General features: G+C 36.5%; 4 protein-coding genes across 14 annotated transcripts in view; 3 read left to right on the top strand and 1 right to left on the bottom strand.

Annotated features, from left to right (window-relative positions):
• Positions 1–1272: 1272 nt before the first annotated feature.
• LOC108612837 (arrestin domain-containing protein 17) lies at positions 1273–7268 on the bottom strand. 3 transcript variants are annotated; one of them, XM_089476419.1, is made up of 6 exons: positions 6954–7267; positions 6442–6513; positions 5090–5442; positions 4233–5034; positions 3241–3423; positions 1273–2290 (listed from the first exon to the last, which is right to left on the bottom strand). In XM_089476419.1, the coding sequence occupies exons 3-6, from the start codon at positions 5363–5365 to the stop codon at positions 2172–2174; spliced, it is 1380 nt and encodes a 459-aa protein (XP_089332545.1). In that variant the 5' UTR covers positions 5366–5442; positions 6442–6513; positions 6954–7267; the 3' UTR covers positions 1273–2171. The 3 variants fall into 3 exon arrangements, with proteins under 3 accessions (XP_089332545.1, XP_017861379.1, XP_017861361.1); XM_018005890.2 differs by having other exon boundaries at positions 3310–3423; positions 6442–7268; XM_018005872.2 differs by having other exon boundaries at positions 6442–7267.
• A 412-nt stretch (positions 7269–7680) lies between these two features.
• On the top strand, positions 7681–9014 carry sgll (sugarlethal). 2 transcript variants are annotated; one of them, XM_089476428.1, is made up of 3 exons: positions 7681–7793; positions 7862–7921; positions 7982–9014. In XM_089476428.1, coding segments are annotated over exons 1-3 (741 nt in total). In that variant the 5' UTR covers positions 7681–7792; the 3' UTR covers positions 8662–9014. The 2 variants fall into 2 exon arrangements, with proteins under 2 accessions (XP_089332554.1, XP_017861465.1); XM_018005976.2 differs by having other exon boundaries at positions 7707–7921.
• A 143-nt stretch (positions 9015–9157) lies between these two features.
• Positions 9158–10352, top strand: LOC108612903 (uncharacterized). Its single transcript, XM_018005963.2, has 2 exons — positions 9158–10166; positions 10228–10352. The coding sequence occupies exons 1-2, from the start codon at positions 9456–9458 to the stop codon at positions 10297–10299; spliced, it is 783 nt and encodes a 260-aa protein (XP_017861452.1). The 5' UTR covers positions 9158–9455; the 3' UTR covers positions 10300–10352.
• Positions 10353–10498: 146 nt separating this feature from the next.
• The window catches only part of LOC108612699 (diacylglycerol kinase eta), a 65278-nt gene continuing 57066 nt past the window's right edge, over positions 10499–18710 (top strand). For all 8 annotated transcript variants that reach the window (XM_018005685.2, XM_018005719.2, XM_018005737.2 and 5 more), the window contains exon 1: positions 10499–12577. In XM_018005685.2, the coding sequence (XP_017861174.1) occupies positions 12338–12577 (240 nt within the window). In that variant the 5' untranslated portion in view covers positions 10499–12337. The remainder of the gene's footprint in view (positions 12578–18710) is intronic.

Below are 18710 nucleotides of genomic sequence, written 5' to 3'. Positions count from 1 at the left end.
AATAACAGAATAAAAATATTATTAATAAATATGAATGTTAATTATATTTTTAATTGTAATTTTATCATTTTAATACATAACACATTTACAAGCTAATACCAGTTCCAAGGTAGGAATAGTAATTATTAAATAATAATAAAAAGAATTATAAAAAATATAAAAAACTAAATGGTAAACATTTTTTTCTTTCACTGTTTAAAGAAAATAATTATATTATAAATTTGAAAAAAAAAATTGAGTAATGAAAAAATAATATTAAATTTATAATTAATAAGCAATAATATTAAATACTACTTATATTAACAACAAACTGTATTTTTAATTAAATTTATTTATTTTTTTTATTTTTTTTTTTGTATTTATTGTTAAATTTATTTTTAATTAAATTTATTTTTATTTATTAATTTTTTTTACTAAAATTTTTATAAAATTTCATTGTGACTTCTCTTTGCCAATGACGCTTTCATATACAATTTTTAGTCTCCCGGTTCAGTTTCTCTTATTTCTGAGTTCCAAAGCGTTCCCATTCGAAGGTATTGTTTACATGTATTGCAGCACACCCAGATATTCGATTTAAAAGGTTCTGATTCTCGAATTTCCGAGTTCCGAAAAGCTCCAATTCATGGGCACCACTTGCACATATTTAAGTGCACTCAGATATCCAATTACTTACTCCTGAGTTCTCCGCTAGCTTGCAACAATTGTGCATTGATATATTGAAGCTACTGTTGAAACAAACTCAAAATAAATTAATGAATGTAAACATTATAAAACAGGCCAGCGATTCGGCTTACCTATTGCATAAATTATCATGTGATACCCTTGAGACTACCCTGTATTTAAATCAAAAATAATATACTACTTGGTGTAAATATATATAGAAAGGTAGAAATTAAATAGACACTTCCATAAATAAAAATCTTAAATTATTGAGAAAAAATTTGTTTCAAGCTTTATTACAAGCTCTAATTTATATGTAGAGATATGATGTATAATGCTAATGTCTATACCTAGACATTTGTCATCAAAATCAAATCAAAACACCCATTAAACAGATTTTAAAGCAGCCTAAATAAGCCCCTTAGTATTTTTATATACATTAAGATAAGTAGCTATATATATATATAATTGTTTTTACCTGAAAGCAAGTACCTCACTTACCCAACGATATATTTCAGAATTCCCTCTAGTTCATTGAGCTCAATAAAAATTAATTGCATACAAAATAAAAAAATAAATAAATAAAAAATCCAAAACACATAAATTTGGATATACATATAATAATATATATTTATATATATTGCTCCATTTTGTTTGAAATTTGAGTTAATTGAAGACAGAATATTTTCTTAATATTAGTTACTGGTTAGACTGGTTACAAATCAGGGGAAGTATAGACGAGTTTATAAACATAGAATAGTTGGATTCTGACTTTTTCTTCAAATTTGTCGTAGATATAACTAAATTTAGACACTTTATATTTATTTACGATGATGATGGGCTAGATAGATAGGTAAATACTAGACAATTACATTGAAAAGTACTTTTAAGTTGATTTGGACTTGGATTTGGACATAAAATCAATTCAAAATTTAATTATATAGTCTAATTCTTGGCTAATTTTAAGTGTAAATTTCATTAATAGATATTATAAACATTGAAAATGTTAAGTTTGTTGTTGTTCTTGTTCTTGTTGTTGTTGTTTTTGGTAAAATTGTGCATTGTTTAAATATTTCGCTTAGGCCTAAGAGTTTTGACTAAGTATGGATTAACTACGTTAATTACTTTATATGGTAAGTATCATCGTATGCTGACTGCGCTAGATCAATAAATTGTTAGGATTGCTTTGGAAAATAAGAAAATAAAGACATTTTTTTCTTGCACTGGAAATCGAGTCAAAGTATTAAAATAAGTATGGAAAAGAAAACAAAGACTTTTTTTATTGCTGAATAGAATGTTGAATAGATTTTGATTAATTTATGCGCTCTACATTATAAATATGTTTTATATATCCGGTTTGCAAAACAGTTATCTATGGTTAGTCCAGATCAGACTTATAAACTAGTATATAATATGCGCCATGCATTTTTTGCAATTTCTTTTAATTCGATTAATTCGACTTTGAGATTTTGATTAAATATGTTGTGTTTGTTTTGCTTTTGCATTCTGCGTCACTTTTTCTCGCAGTTCAATAGATCAGCTGTTCCATGTTCGTTCGTTCCATTCTCATCCGTTTCCTGTGGCACAGCGTAGCGAATCTGCGTGTTCGAGCTTTCACTGTAGAGCGTCTCTGTTGTTGTTGTTGTTGTTGTTCAAATGAAGCATGTATAGGGGCACGAAATTTGGGGGGGAAGCGGTAACAAAAGAATAAATTTACAAATTGAGTATATTTGTGAAACCCTTGGGTGTGGCTTAAGGCTAGAAGTAATTTGTTTCCAGAATAAAAATGCAAAACTAATTAATGAAAGTGAATAAACGCTTATTGCATATTAAAAAATATCATTTAAATTATATATTATCAGCTTAGTTGCTAAGCACAAATTTAATAATTTGTCAATGTTCTTATAATTTATATATCATATATATGTATAGAGTTGGTTTATCAATTCAAAAGTTTTTAATGAATAAAATCAAACAACAGAGCAAACATACATACTTATTATTGAGATATGAATAGATATTGTTATGGATATTTATCAGAAATTTAAATATATATTTGTATATAAATAGGACGTGCAGTTCAAACATTTTAATTAAAGGAATAAAATGTCATTTGCAAGGTGTTGGGGCTCAAGATCTGGACAGATGGGACAATCGGAGCGAATCAGAGAGCTCTTAAGAGGTTATTAGATAGATATGGTTTTTAATACATATTTGACTATATGATGTGTATAAATTCTTCAAAAATTAAATTCTTATTCTCGAAGCAGACAATTGGAATTATTTGACTTCGTATTATGTACATCTTTACAAGTTAATTAATCTATGAACTATCGGACATTGTCAAAGGCATCTTTACTTTTACCCAACGCCTTGCAGTTCTTAAGCTTATAGAGAAAATTTGTCTAACTACTGTGAAAATGGAATAAAAGAGATTTGAATAAAATGCCACTCAGCCATTCAATTTGTTTAGCTTTGCTTTCGATTTTCATTTTGTTTTAACAGTTCTTTTTTTTTTTTTTGCGTTTTTTTTCATAACAATTTAGGTTTATGTGTCGGATTCAGTGGAATCATCACTACCGGGCGGTATGGTCGGTGTCTCGTAATCGTAATAGACCGGGTAACGCGGTTTAAAGGGCTCACGCTCACTTGTTACGTCGCCCTGAGCGGACAAAATGCTGCTCATGCTAACATTTGTGAGGAATTCGATATCATCGCTAAACTTTTCGCTCAAGGCCATGGCATCTTCGTACGAGGGCGGCACTAGAAAATGGTAGAAAAGAAATGAATTAGAAATGACTATGTACAATTTGAGAATATTATAAAAGTATATAAATACATTTGATATAGGCTGTATTAATGTGAATAGTTGTTATATGAGAACAGATAGAACGCACTCTAATCAATTATTTGATTGGAGTGTTTTCTTTCTATTCTTCTTAGCTATGCTATCCTTTTGCTGCTTTATGTTTTCTGATCTGTTAAGGGGATCGGTATAGTCTTATAATCTAAAGCATACAAAACTATTTCAGCATCAAGATGTTTTAACTGTGCTCTAGTCTTGACTTACATTTATGGCTTAACTAATCTAGATCAATTTGCCTGTTCGATTTAGTTTTTCATATACTAAGACATCGCGACTCAATTTATAAGCTGCAAGGTTTTATAGATATACCGCAGAAAATTTCTTTTCTTAAGTAAATAATTCTTATAAAAATAAAAATTCAGCATTTCAATTACTGATGGTAATAAATATTGGATATACAATATTACGAATGGAACATTTTATAAATATTAATTTAAGCTTATTTATAAATCTTTCATATAAACAAGAAAGAGTTCCTTGTTAATGTCAATATATAATAAAATAAGATTCTTTTGGACGTCATTCAAATGGAAGTCCTTATAAAAGGTATATACTGTAAAGAAAAAAACCTTCACTATTATGGCTAGATATAGAAGTACATCCAGTTGATATCTAAATCAATATCAAATAGAATTTTTGACACTATGTGTCGTCACAGTTTCTTCTATAGAAACATAAATATATAATTAGCTATATATTTTCTTACTCATGGGTATATAATCTGGGGGACTATCGCTATCGCTGGTCACTAATATCGCTGGCATGGTGGCCATTGGCCTCAGGTCGGCAGTCGTTGGCATCGATGAGGGACTCGATTGGGCCGGCAGTATTGCACCCGCACGTTGCATGGCCCGTGTTGCCTGATTGTTGTTGTTGTTGTTGTTACTGTTGCTGTTGTTGTTGGTGTTGTTACTATTGTTGCTACTGTTCTGTAGGCTGCCACGCTGCGGTGGTCGCTGCGGCCTTTGGTTCTGCTGCGTTGACATTTGAAAATGTTGACTAACTACTTGATGCTGTTGCTGCTGGCGATTGAAACGGAGCAGCGCATCGGGTCCATCCATGATGGGTATGCTGCCGATGGTAAGCGGAATTTTGAGTTTCAGCTTCCAATGGAACTCGGTCGGATTCACAATGATCTTAATCGAATAGTTAACGCTAATGGGGCAGGTCGGCTTCACCGATGTCGGCGGTATCGAGGGCAAGTCCAAGTATCCCCTGTACACCTTTCGCGACCAGCGCAACACGTTGCCGAACTGCTTTAAGGCTATCAGGTGTTTGTCGTAGCGATACTCGTGCTGCGGATCGTGCGACTCGTAGCTAACCTCCTGCTTCAGCTTCACCTCGCACTCGGTTATATCTATCGACGACTCGTTGTTGATGTACAGAACAAAATGGATCTTCTGGCCGGGCGCATAGCCGCAGTAGGGGGTCGAGAACTTCACGGTGAGCGGCCCCGTTGGACAGCAAAAGCTCCAGAAGCGCTTGCGATCGAGTATCTCTAGAGGTACCTGAAACCACACATTAGAAAAATATCTGCACATTTGATATATATGGAACTCGCACTTTGTAGATGGCATCGGCGTTCAGGTCCAATGGTTGTATCACGGTAAATGGCAGCTTGAACACTTTCGGGTAGCGACCCGATCGCTCGATCGTCGTTATGATCTCATAGTGTATTTGACCATACTTGCCGTCAAAGGATGTGGGCAGATTATCGGGCAGTATGACGTGAAACGTGTACGAATATTCGCCGGCCAGCCAATCGATGCACGAGTTCCCCGCACAGGAGCCAAGGACATACGATCGCGATGACAGGTAAGATCGATAGGCACGACACATGGCACGTTCGCTGTCCCGCGGATATCCCTTTTTTATCCAGCGTATCTTGGCATAGCCGCTGACGGTGACATGAATGCCTATAAGAGGAGTAGAGATAGAGAGCGTGCGTGAGAAAGTGATAGAGAGAGAGAGAGCGAGGGGAATGAATAATGAATAATGAGTAAATGATGTTGATAGTTAATTATGGTGCAACCAAATTATAATAATATATTTGCATGCACTTTTGTATACCTTAAATTGATTAAAAATAAGGTGGTCAATATAAATAAATAAATAATTTAAAATTAAATCCAACTGAGCCTTAATATTTCTGTACTTAATAGATTTTATATTCTCGTAAATTAAGTTTTCTTTTTCCTGTCTATTTCCCTCTTTGCATTATTCTCTCCCTCTCTCTCTTCCTGTTCAACTTTTCAGTAAACTAATCAAGTGAAATGTCAGACGAAAAAACTTATTACCACAAAATTAAAATGCACACGGACAACTTTATCGTCGACATCTACAATGACAACAACAGCAAGAACGACAACAACAACAACAAATGAATTGCACTTACCACGCCTTTAACGAGTTCATGGATAAATAAAAAATGGCGGCATGCCAAAACAGACGCCAAACACAAACCGACGACAGCAACAAAAACAAGAAAATAAGAATGAAAGAGCAAGACCGACAGACAGAGTGAGTGAGAGTGTGAGTGAGAGGAGAAACGACAGAGAGAGAAGAGAGTGCAAGGCAAACAACCAACTGTGCAGCGTGCAAATAACGGTAACGAGCTGCTGGTCAACTCAGCGGGGACAGCAAAAAAAAAAAAAAAAAAAAAAAACAACAACAGCGACAACAACTATTTATTAATTGCACAGCACATTCAAAATGGCGACATTTATTTACGAGATAAGGTTGATGTTTAATAAGGACAACAGAGCGTGTCCTTCGGCAATTGAAATGTGTGTGTTTCGGTGCAAATTTAATGTGTGAGTAATAAACTTATTACTCATACGCTGTATGACTCATGTGTGTGTGTGCGTGTGTCCGCGACTATTAGGTTAGGTTAGGGTATACGCAAGTTAATTTACCTTTAATGCGCTTGGTCGCATCGACGCTGAGATCAACAACGCCAGATAGTTCCTGTCCGGCATAGTAGACACCTTGTGGATTATTATCAAATGATATAAGGCACTCAATGGGCATATATTGCTATATAGTTTGCGTGTGTGTTGGTGTGTGTCTGTACGTGTATATGTTTCTGTGTGTGTTTTGTGTTTGTTGTTTTGTACTGTGCTAAAAGCAGGCCACAGTTTTAAAATATCACGTTCGTTTTTGGTTATGTTATAATTGAATTGAAAAATTGTTAAATATTTAGTTGCCTATCAAGCCATTTGCTTCGCTTCGTTTTTGTTTTTGCTGCTGCACTGCATTTTTTCACTTCTGCCCTGCCGCATACACACATGCAACCGATGTCTGCAACGCTTTTTTCACTACTGACAACAACAGCAACAACACAACAATGGCCAAGAAAAAATGTAGAATGCTTTTACGAGCGACCTCAAAAGAATTATTTTCACGCAAAGCTTTCGTCTTAACCCACTTTGTTGTTGTAGAAATTTGCAGAGCGTTTTTACGCACAATCACTTCAAGCGCGTTACTATAAATAACTGTTATTTCAGCTTCTTCGTATTCAACTTATTTGTGTATTATTAATCTCTAATCGTGTGTATGTGCGTGTGCCTGTGAATGTGTTCCTGTCTGTGCGTCTATGTGTTTGTGTGTATGTGTTTGCCCCGCTTTAGCCTTTCTCTATATTTTCTCGCTTGCGCTCCGCACTCTATGCGCTTTGCTTTCACACACGTCCAGCAGCCGTTCGTGTTGACTTTGTTCTGTGGGCTCGCTCCGCTCGCATTCGCTAGTCAAGCAACTGCCAGGATAGAAACAGTAAACGGTGTAAGTCACGAAAGTGACAACAACAATTGCTCTCGCTCTTTATGTCGTAAGCTCTCTCACACACATGCGCTCTCTGAGCTGTTCTTTCTTCACAATCTGACGGCTTATTTTGAAGTTTATATTTAAGTTTTTCTTCTAATAAATATTAATTTATTTATTTATTTATTTATTTATTTATTTCTTAAAGCTATTGACAAAAACGAGAGTCAATTTTAATTTAAAAAAGAATATATATATTTATATTTTAAATTTTAATTAAATATATATTATTGGCATACTTTTGGGCTTAATTCAGCCACTAATCAGCGGAGCGTAGCGCATTCACACAACAGTTGCTTTTAGTATTTTTCTGGTATATTTTAAGCAATAGAAATATCGACGTGCTGGCAACGCTGCGCATTTAAACAGCTGTTCCACTAATCTCTAGATTGCGGCGAATCATAAACAAAGCACTTCGGTGTACAATTTTCAATTTGACCTTTGACAAGTACGTTGATGTGACCGTAGCTAAGACTAACGCCACTTAAATATTACACAATTCCCTCCCAACTGCAGTGAGGCTTTTGCAAATTGTGCGTAAGATGAGCCAATCAGCTTCTATAGAACAGCTTTCGGGTGAGATTTAGATTGTCCTAACTACCATCTTTAATAACATTTATTTGGTAAACATTTTAGCGCTGCGCTTGAAATATCATGAGCGCAAGGATGCCTTTCTAGAGGAGAACATTAAGATAAAAGATCCATTTGTCGTATTTCGCGACTGGCTAAACGACGCTCTCAATACAAAGGAGATCCTCGAGCCGAATGCTGCAGCCTTGGCCACGGTAAACGCAGAGGGCAAGCCGTCCAATCGCTTTGTCTTGGTTAAGGAGGCCACCACCGAGGGCTTCACATTCTTTACCAACTATGGCAGTCGCAAAGCCGAGGATATTGCTCGTAATGCCAATGTGGCCATCGCCATCTACTGGCTGCCCCTGCGGCGCAGCATTCGCATCGAAGGCGTCGCAGAGAAAATCTCCAGGGATGCATCCCTAAAATACTTCCACGAGCGTCCACGTGCTAGTCAAATCGGAGCCGCTGCCAGTCCACAGAGTCAACGCATACGTTCGCGCAGTTCTCTGGACGAGGTGGAAGCAGAAATCAAGGCCAAGCTGGGCGAGAGTGGCCAGGTACCGCTGCCCAATTGGGGTGGCTACCTGGTGCGCCCATCGCTCATCGAGTTCTGGCAGGGACAAACGGATCGCCTGCACGATCGCATACGCTTCCGACGTGGCCCTGGAGTTCTCGACGAGGTAGACGGAGAACTGATTCATAAAGGCGAGAATGAATGGGTCTATGAGCGATTGGCACCTTAAAGAGAGACAGAGAGAGAGAGGACAGCTAAGAGGTAAATGCTGCGCATTTTTATGTCTTCCAAAATGCTTGATAATTTGTTAAAATTAAAACTTGTTAAAATATCAGAGATCTTAAGATAATCAGTTATTAAGATCAGATAATTTATGCAGACGATTAAAAAAAACTTATTATGGATAGTAAAAGGAGAAAGTTAAAAATATGGAGTAAAACTAAAAAAAAAAAAAAATTATGAAAATCACTAAAGGAAAAAAATATTTAGATACAATTATTTAATTATCATAATGGATCTTCATGTGCGAAAATCTTCATTGTAAAAATATTTTAAATGGATAATAAAATAGAGAAAATTTCAGATCTGCATTCAAAACTAAAATCCGAAAGTAAGGACAAAGAAACACAAAAAACACAAATTTGAATCTTCAGTCTGATATATCTATAATACTATGTAAATAATCATGTTTGATATTTTCTGATGACTCCCATCACTTAGATATCCCCAGAGGTAACCAAATTTTTAGCTTCAACCACAATTACACAAGTTGTATATAACTTCCCCATCTTATGATGATAGTATTCCCGATATCTAAAATAACAATTTTTGTATTTTGTAGAGTATTTCGTAACCCAAGGCTCTACTAAATCGACTCGTCCCATTTTAAAGATATAGATTATATCAATTGATATGAATTGATTTTAGCTTCAGGTTAGCTTTCAAAATTTTATTTTAAATATAAATTTAAAAAAAAAAAAGAGTAATAGCCTATTGGGTACGTTGCTCTAGTGAGCCTTACGGATGAGGCTGGGAGCGGCTTTGAGACAGAGGCTCCGGGGTGTCGCAGTTGCGCGGCTTTTGCTGTCACCCCGCGGCCGTAAGGAGTGTGTGATGCGGAATGTAGCCAGAGCGGAGCTTGCGCCACAGCCAGACAGCTGGCACAACAGGATTGCCATCCGGGAGCCGTATCTGATCTTGCATCACTGGCTGTCGATCGCCATGGACACGGAGCCGCAGAGCAAGGCGCGTGTGGCCTGTTTGGCCACGGTGGACGAGGCGGGGCAGCCGGTCACGCGAATGACCAGCGTCGAGCAGATTAACGCCTCTGGGCTGACGTTCTACACGGCGCTGGGCAGTCGCCTGGCGGGCGAGATCCAAGCCAATCCGCATGTCTCCTTGCAGATGAATTGGCCCCACCTGGAGCGCAGTGTGCACATTGCCGGGACTGTGAGTCCGGTGTCCGCCTTTCAGGCGCAGCTACAGTTCGCCCGCTATCCGCGGGAGGTGCAGCTCAGCATGCACGGCATACAAACTAGGAAACGCAGTCTGCTCGGCAAGATCAAGAAGTGTCTCTCGCTGATCCTCAGCGAGCAGCGGCTGCCTAAAGTGCCTGTGCCCCCCAACTGGGGCGGCTTCCTCTTAAGTCCCACTCTGTATGAGTTCTATCGCACCTGCAACAAGACGCCGGGCAGGCAGTGTATGCGCTTTCGGCGCTGTCTCACGCTGCCGCGCGTAAGTCGATGGAGTCCTGGTACAGTACTCTCCGAAAACTAATTGATTTCCATTGACTTAGGGCATGCGAAATGAAACCCTAAGAGCGGATCGTTATGACTGGGTGTTCGATAGCAGCGTTCAGGATTCCTAAGAAATTCGATAAAAAATGTTATGTGCAGAAATTAAAAACGTAATACATATTAATACATATTTAATTTATTTGAGGTTATATTTGAGATCATTGCAAATGGCGGCCGCAACAAATGAAAAGCAAACAAGGCTAGTTTAAAATTTAATAAGCGCACAGCACACATGTGGCACACCCATACCCGCATACATACATATGTACATACAGACATACATACATACGCATTCGCATAGAGGTTTTCTCGTGTAACTGCAGCCAAGCGCAAAGAGTAATGCCCCACGGGATGTGCATGTCTCAAAACACACCAGCAGCAGCAACAACAACAACAATGACAGCACAGAGCATAGGCAAGTCGACAGCAAAGTAAATAACGAAAGCCCATGCGAAGCGCAACACCGGGAAAAAGAACAAGAGCAGAAAGCTTAACCCATAACTGTCTGCCTAGCGGCTTCTGACTTTTGTGTAGGCAAACCGCACCGCCGTTGCTTTGTTCACTCGGTACCTGCCTCCTGCATACTGTTTACTTTGTTGTCATTTACGCTTTGCATATTCTTCGGCTTGCGTCTTTTTGTTTTGCTCGCTTCATTTGCATGACTAGAAGCTTTGCTTTTGGCGGCCGCCTTCTAAAGCTTTTCACACACAGTCACTCCGCGTGAGCAAGAGAGCAGGCATGTGAGAGAGGATATTCAACTGGGGCTGGGGCCTGTGCTACTGTGCGAAAGTTGCGGCAAAAGCAGAGAGCACAAAAACTTGTTGGTTGAAGGCTATTGTGCTCTCATTGTGTAGGGTTGCCAGCTAATCTAAAAATGTAGATTCCATATTGCATAGAAAATGTAGCATACTATTTCTGCCATTGGCTAAATTTAAAAATATACAATTAAGTAATATTAGAAGTTCTTGTAGTTGTTTAGCTTGACCTCACTTCAGACTGTTTAAATACTGCGTGTATTGATGTCCTATCACCAATGGATTTTGATGTATAAATATTCTCTTTGGAAGCTCGACAACCCTCTAAGGATAACGGCATCCGGTGCCCGTACTAGCAAGCTTAAGTCTATGCGGCGTTTGTCGGCCGCCAGCAGTGAGGGTTGCGGTCTCGTTCAGTACGCCGCGCGGCTCAGGCTCAGCACGCAATTCGCAGCTCGTAGTCAGGTCCGCCAGCGGAATATAACCCAGCTCCAAAACGATAATTCTAGTGTAGCACAAAGTTCAACAATAATTTCCAGCGGCGGCATAACCAACTCCGTTTTTTTGTACAACTATTCAATAAAGAAAGTAAAAAGTATTAAATTTGTATAACATTGAATATAGCTATGAACTATTTTTCGTGTACGAACGTTTTTGCTAGTGTTTTTTCTAAGTGTAGCTTAATGAGTGTGCGTTAGATTAATGGCTTTTCCAATTAAAATAAAAATAGTTAGTGTTGCTTAATTAAATATATATAATATACAATATAGTATATATACCACATATACGTACATACAATTTGGTGTGCAAATATTTTTGCTAATTTCATCGTAAATGTATACACTTTAGACTATAATTAATAAAGCTTATTATTGAAATTAACGTATTTTTAAAGCAGAGCAGCCGCACAATAACTGTCAAAAAGTAACGGAAGGCGTGCCTGTATGCGTATATGTTGAGTATGCTCGTGTATATGTGTGTGTGTGTGTGAGTTGCTCTGACTAACTGTGTATATGTGTGTGAGTGGACTTTTACATAAGCAGCGCAGCATGGGAAGCGGCAGCGGCAGCGTCTGCAGCAGCGACGGCGGAGACAGCAGCAGCTCAAACGGCCACCTGCGGCTACTTGACGGATACCCCACAAAGAGTTCTACTTTTATATAACTGTAAAGAGCTCCGCAACGTGACAGCTAAAACATTGGACGTAAAACGTGGAAACTTGGAAACGTGCAACGTGAAACTTGCCTCGCAGCAGCAGCAGCAGCAATATTAACAGCAACAACAACAACCTAAACAACAGCAACAACCACAGCTACAACAACTACAAAGCAAAAGTTAAACGACAGCCCTGAACAATGGCTAACTTAAAACCCAATACGCTGCACGTGGACAACTTGAGTCCGCGACAGCGCAGTTTGAGCAGCGGACTGAGCAGCGCCTGCAGCTCGGGCAGCGTGTCCCCCGTGCCCATCATACCGATCATATCGATAAGTCGCGATGGCGAGGAGTCCGAGACGGAATCCGAAATCGAGCCGGAGCCGGCGCGCATATTTCATCGACGCATGTCCACCCATAGCAAGCGCAACAACAATCTGGTGGGTATTCCATTAAGCTCTTCTTCTTCTTCTTCTCCTGCTATTGCTCCTCTCGTTGTTGATTATCCTTTGCGCTGCAGTCGTCAGCGGCAGCACGTCAGCGCTCAAGTTTCTGGAGCGGAAGTTACATGCCCTGCCATGCAGACGCACTCTGACGTATGTACATGTATATGAACTAGAGGAGAATTATCGCTCTGTGGGTGAGAGGGGCAGGAGTGGCGGGGCGGCTAACGCTACATTGGAGTGTTTGTGCTTGTGTTTGTGCTCTGGCTAAAGGTCAGCTCACAGTTGTTGAGTTCAAGTGTTTAGTAAATATTTTAATGGTCGCAACAGCAAACGGGCCCTGCCAGTTAGGGTATACACACAGCATCAATTGCGTTGCCAGCGCGAATTATGCGAACTTAGGTCAAGGGTCACAAAAACCACTAAAAAAGCGATAGTCGACTTAGCTGCATACAAAGTTAAAACGAAATAGAGCTCAGTTATTGATAAGGTGAAGCCTTCTGTAAATAATATAAAAATATTCTAATATAATATCTATCTATATACATATGTACATGTACATAAAATATATGAAATATCTAATAATAGGTTTTTTTTTTTTGTTTCACGGTATTATATTTTTATAAATATTATTTCAAATCTCTGACTCTATTTAGCGCAATCTGTCTATTCTTTCGTCTGTATTTCTGTATGTATGAACACGTCGATCTCACAACCAATACCAAACTCGAGATATTCCATGTATGTGTTATTTCTTGTATGTAGGGAAAAAGCAAAGAATTATTGGAATATCATTTCAATATCAAGAATATCAAGAATATCAAGACAGTCTTGATTAGAGCTTTATTGAGTGCTTACCATAATATTCACTATTTATATAAACAAAATTTTGAATCTATACTTTAGAGAGATTTTCTAGTTCTATTAAATATTTTTAATAAATACAACTTGTATTCTTTCTTTTTGAATATAATATTTATTATTTAAAGAACAATATCATTGTATTTTATATGAATTTTTAAAAGTTTAAATATCTAAAAAATGCTGCAATTAAATTATAAAATTAATTATACTCTAATTATACTTTTTTCTATTTGATTTTCATGAATTGCTTTGCTCATGATTTGCCTCAAATTACACTTTTTCAAATGGTTTCAGCGCTAAGCCCCTTAAAAAAAAAATTAAAAAAAGAAAATCGTGGAAATTAATTTTGTGCGTCCAGAGAAACCGGACTTTTAAATCTGGCCGTTACACATTTTAATTAAAAGTTAGCATAGTTGCAAAGTAAAAACCGTAAAGAAAAAGACGGAAAAATGCGAAAACCTCAAAATGCAACACGGCGGCATTCAAAACCAAATGAGCGTCTTAATTAAGTTGTGCCTGTTGCCCATACAATATATATGTATATATACATATACATACATATACACGCATATATATATATTCAGTATATATTCGTTTTTCAGTCCTCTATTCATTGCCCTTCGCGCTGGGGGCTCAGGCTCGGGCTCAGGCCAGCGCGTTGTATGAATAATATGACCATTTTGTGTTAATCATACGCATCGTTGCACCCGCTGAAGCGGACTAAGGGTTGCTTCTATTAACCCAGTTGCTATGGAAAATATTTATAGCTCGGCTTCAACTGAACCGCTGAGTAATAGATATATATCTATAATTATTAATTGGTCTACATGCTTTATTTATCGCAGCATATTGAAAACTGTCCTAATAGCTCCAACAATCATATATATATTTTTGTTTTTCCAACGCAATTTATATCGGGATCGAGCGCATTTATCGTTCGCCAGCAAAACATTGTTTGTTATTTATTTGTTTTCATTTTCATTTTTATTTTCTTAACTTTTCTTTTCTTTTGTCTCTTTTTTTTTTTTTTTAGCCACAAAACACATTAGTCTGATTGTGACAAGCTGCAGTCAAGGGCTCCGCCATAAGCGGGAGAAATGCTGGCTGACGGATGGCATGGGGTCGCGTGGCATATGAGGGCTTTACATATGTCAAATCAGAAAACAATAGGTAACGCTCAACAAAAGCTCCTTAATGCCAGTTGGTCGCGAAGTCGACGGCACAAAACAAAACTCGTGGTGCGGCATCTATGACATACACACACATACATGCCGTGTCAATATAAATATAAAACTAGAATGCTGGCTGTTACCGACGGCAGGATACTCATTCACGACCCACACGCTGCTAGATAGAATATATTTTTCTATTCGGGATCAAAACCATCTTGACACTTTATGTATGCTTCGAAGTCAAATCATCAATGCAAATGGACGGACGGACTACAAACCGTTATACTCATTTCATATTCGCGAATGAGTATAAATATACATACGTATGAATGTATCTACGCAGCTGTGTGTATGTGTATAGCAATGACAATAGACATTAATTGTGTTCGTAGTTTCCTAGGTGGTAGGAATTAACTCCCCAAAGGTTTCATTCAACATGCATAATTAGGTTTATTCCTTTCAAGTTGTCTTGTTTGTTTTTAGAAATGGGTGAATAAGAAGTTAAGTGAGAGAAATCTAAAGGACAAGTTTAAGTTTTTTTTATATACTTATATAAAAACCACTGAAAGATGTTTGAGATTTCGCCAAGCTGCCTTAAACGTTCAGGACTGTTCATATTCGACTGACCCATCTGACAACCATATATCTTTTGACAGAGAAGGACACACTACGCCGTATAGGCGTACCTGGACCAAATAAAATTATTATTATCGTCAACACCTTCGTCTTTGACTTAAAAATAAATAAAATAAAATAAAAAAAAAAAAACTTAGTTGAATATGCGCAAAAAAGAAATATAAAAAATTTTTTTAATATTTTGAAATACATCAACCTATATTACTTCATTTGAAATAAACAAAGCAAATTCAAATATAAATTAAAATCTAATTTATATTTTTAAAAAATAGTGGATCTTCATTTTTCAATTTTTTTTTTTTTTTTTTTTTTCTATTCATTCATTATTTGTTTGAGTAATTAATGAATATTCAGCTAAGTATATAAAGAAAATACACCAGGCTCTAGACGCCGAATATACTAGTTTTTCTATAGATATTTTATGTTAAATTACATTCAGGCAGCTTACGAATCGTTTATAAACGAATTCCAAACCAAATTTAAATACTATAGAAAGGTTACATTTCGAGGGCCCAGCCAATTATACATGTTTTATGTATACTTTATATAAACTCTCATATATATTTATTGAAATATATTTGATACATTCAAGCTTAAGAGAAACATATTTTATATTCATAGATATGAAAGCAATGTATGACAAGCCCCAAGGCAGAAAGATTCTCTTAAGCTGTTTTGGTATTTAGTCACAATTTTCCTTTTGTGCCTTCGCATTTTTAATGCTGCATAGCCAAAAGAAACATAATTTATAAGTATCATCATATTTTGGGGCTAGCTTTAATAATAGATAAATTGTTTTCTGAAAGTTTGCATTGATACTTAATAAATTACCACCATCTAGACAGGCAAAAGCCTGCGCTGAATTTTAACTCAACAGCGGCGAGCTCGTTCTGCTCTTAGCCCTCTTTTAGGCCAAGCATTTAGGCAACGCAAAAAAAAAAAAAAAAAAAAGGAACAATAGCTCGTTCGCTCGCTGTTTTGTTATTGTTTGTGTGGCACACAGTCTCTGCCACTTGTGGACTTGCCGCAGTATCTTCAGAACAAGACACACAAGAGTCTCAGACACACTACCAAGATATATGCTATATATGTGTATGTGTGTGTGTGTTGCATGGGAAAGTTTGGCGCCGTCTAAAATATTTACGACTATTTACACAGTCAATTGGCTGCTGTTGAGCCTCACGTGACTCCAAAAGGCAATTTCATATATATATTTGTATATAGATATATATATTTCGTCTCAGATGTAATTTAATGTTGCGCTTTGTGCTCGACGTTCGTAAATAAAGTAAAAGTCCCGGGAAAGTCGAATACAATAAATAACGCAGCAAAGCGTGAGTTGAAATAATCAAAGCGAGCCGCAAAGTCGACTGAAAAGCTTACGTTATGTTTACGTTATATATGTGTGTGTGGGGGTGTGTAAAAAAAAAAATAAATAAACACCAGTTCATTGTGGCCGTATCTATAGCTGCGTATCAGTATCTATCTCTGTGTGTCGATGGCCTGGACCGGCGTTGTTTTCTTTTCTTTTTTTTTTTTTTTTGTAACTTAAAATCAATAACCGGCTAACGAAAATTTCAAATACGTTTATCATCATAAGGCTCGTTGCCCCGATGACGGTAGTTGTTGTTGCTGGTTTTCTCTCTGTTGGCAACTTGGCGTATACGTGATATGCTGCCTGATTTGCCACATGATAGGCATTGTGTGCGTTGTGTGTGGCCAATGAAAATAATGATTGATTGATGTGAGCTGATCTGAAATGAAAGCCGGAAAACTTTGACTTTTAGTTAAACTAAACAAGGGGCAAAGATAAGCTAAGGCTGAACGAATTCTCGGACAGCGAGAAGCCAGAAGGTTTACATTAATATCAAGTTTTCAATTCTGGTCACTGAAGGCGCAGGCCCCGAAGTTCATTCAACCCTGCAATGAGTGAGCGCTGTTGACATCCGGCAATCTGATAGAATAGCATAATAATTGAAATTCATATTTTTATTATTAAGCAGAGCAATATATCAACAAAATTGGATTCAGATCCCTAATAAATTTTGAATCCCATGAGGCTTAAAGCAATATACCATTAAAGATAACATTTTAAGGCTCGAACGTTTGATTATATGCCAACAGTTCTGAATTGTTTGCCATAAACGGTTTATGTTTAAAAGTATTCGAAATTCGAATTTTATGTGTTGTCAATTTATTTGATTGAAAAACATAAAACATTCTTTGTTCTTTAGGGCGAACAAGCATTCCAAGCATCAAACAACAAAAGCGAACAAAGTTGGTCTATGCTAAAGAGAATAAAGAGAATGAAACTTTGAAGTTGCAATCATTGTCAACTACAGCGAAAAAAGTTGGCTAAGAGTTTAATTCAGCACATTTTCATCGAAACTATTAAACTTTATTATGTTATCCTGGGGTTTTCCCTAAAGTACTTTGCAAAGTGATTGAAATTTATATTTTAACAATATAAAAAAAAAATGTCTTAAAATAAAATATGCTTGAAAACGATTTTAGAGTTAAGCAATTTATTTTACTTAATTAAAAAAAAAAAAAAAAATTAAAACTCATTTATGCAATGTGTGCGTTGTTATGCTACCCACTGTTCGTATACTTAATAGTTGTATTATTTCTGGAGCTTGGTAAACTTTGTATCAAGTTTTCAGCTCTATTTCAGCACACTTATAATTTTATAAATCAAAGATAAGATTTTCATTGATTAGACTTACCCGAAAGTCCTAGTAGTAGTAGTATATTTATACTCAGTTATTCCTAACTCCTATAAATAAATAATAATATATTCAACGGACTATTGTTTAATTTCTTCAAGTTGAATTTGTTGTCAACAATTGAGACTTTAAATAAATTCGCATTAAAGTAAGAAAATGTTATATACATACCTCTTAAAAAATAATAATAATAATAATAATTAAAAATTAAAAAAAAATAAATAAAAACACCTGTTAATAATAATAATAATAATAATATAGTAAAAAATAATACTAATAAATAATAATATGTAATAATAATAGAATAAAATAATAATAAAAAAAAAACAATCAAACAAACAAAAAACATAATTTAAAATACACTTAGACATAAAGGCAAAAAGTCATAAACTGATTTCAATTTATTTCGAATTAAAACTTTTGTGTAAGTAATCAAAAATATCAAATCAATTTCCTTAGCTCGATATGACCTTAGAACAGTCAAGAAACAACACGCAAGCTGCATGAATGCAACCTGCGGTTACTTTACCCATTTATTTAGTTTTATATAAATATACTAGGTTAAAATGGGTGTGATGGTGGTATGTATGTGGCAAATAGGATGAGGCGTGACTGTCCCCATACAGTATTTTCCTGATCGAACGATGAGCTAAGTCGATATAGCCCTGTCCGTCAGTCTGTCTGCAAACTTATTAGAGCTAGGTATTTGTTTACTTAAGACCTTACATCCAA

Source organism: Drosophila arizonae, chromosome 2 (assembly GCF_054131065.1).
Source record: "Drosophila arizonae isolate 15081-1271.41 chromosome 2, UAZ_ARI_1.0, whole genome shotgun sequence".
Classification (NCBI taxonomy): domain Eukaryota; kingdom Metazoa; phylum Arthropoda; class Insecta; order Diptera; family Drosophilidae; genus Drosophila; species Drosophila arizonae.
This window is presented reverse-complemented; position numbering and strand designations above follow the sequence as displayed.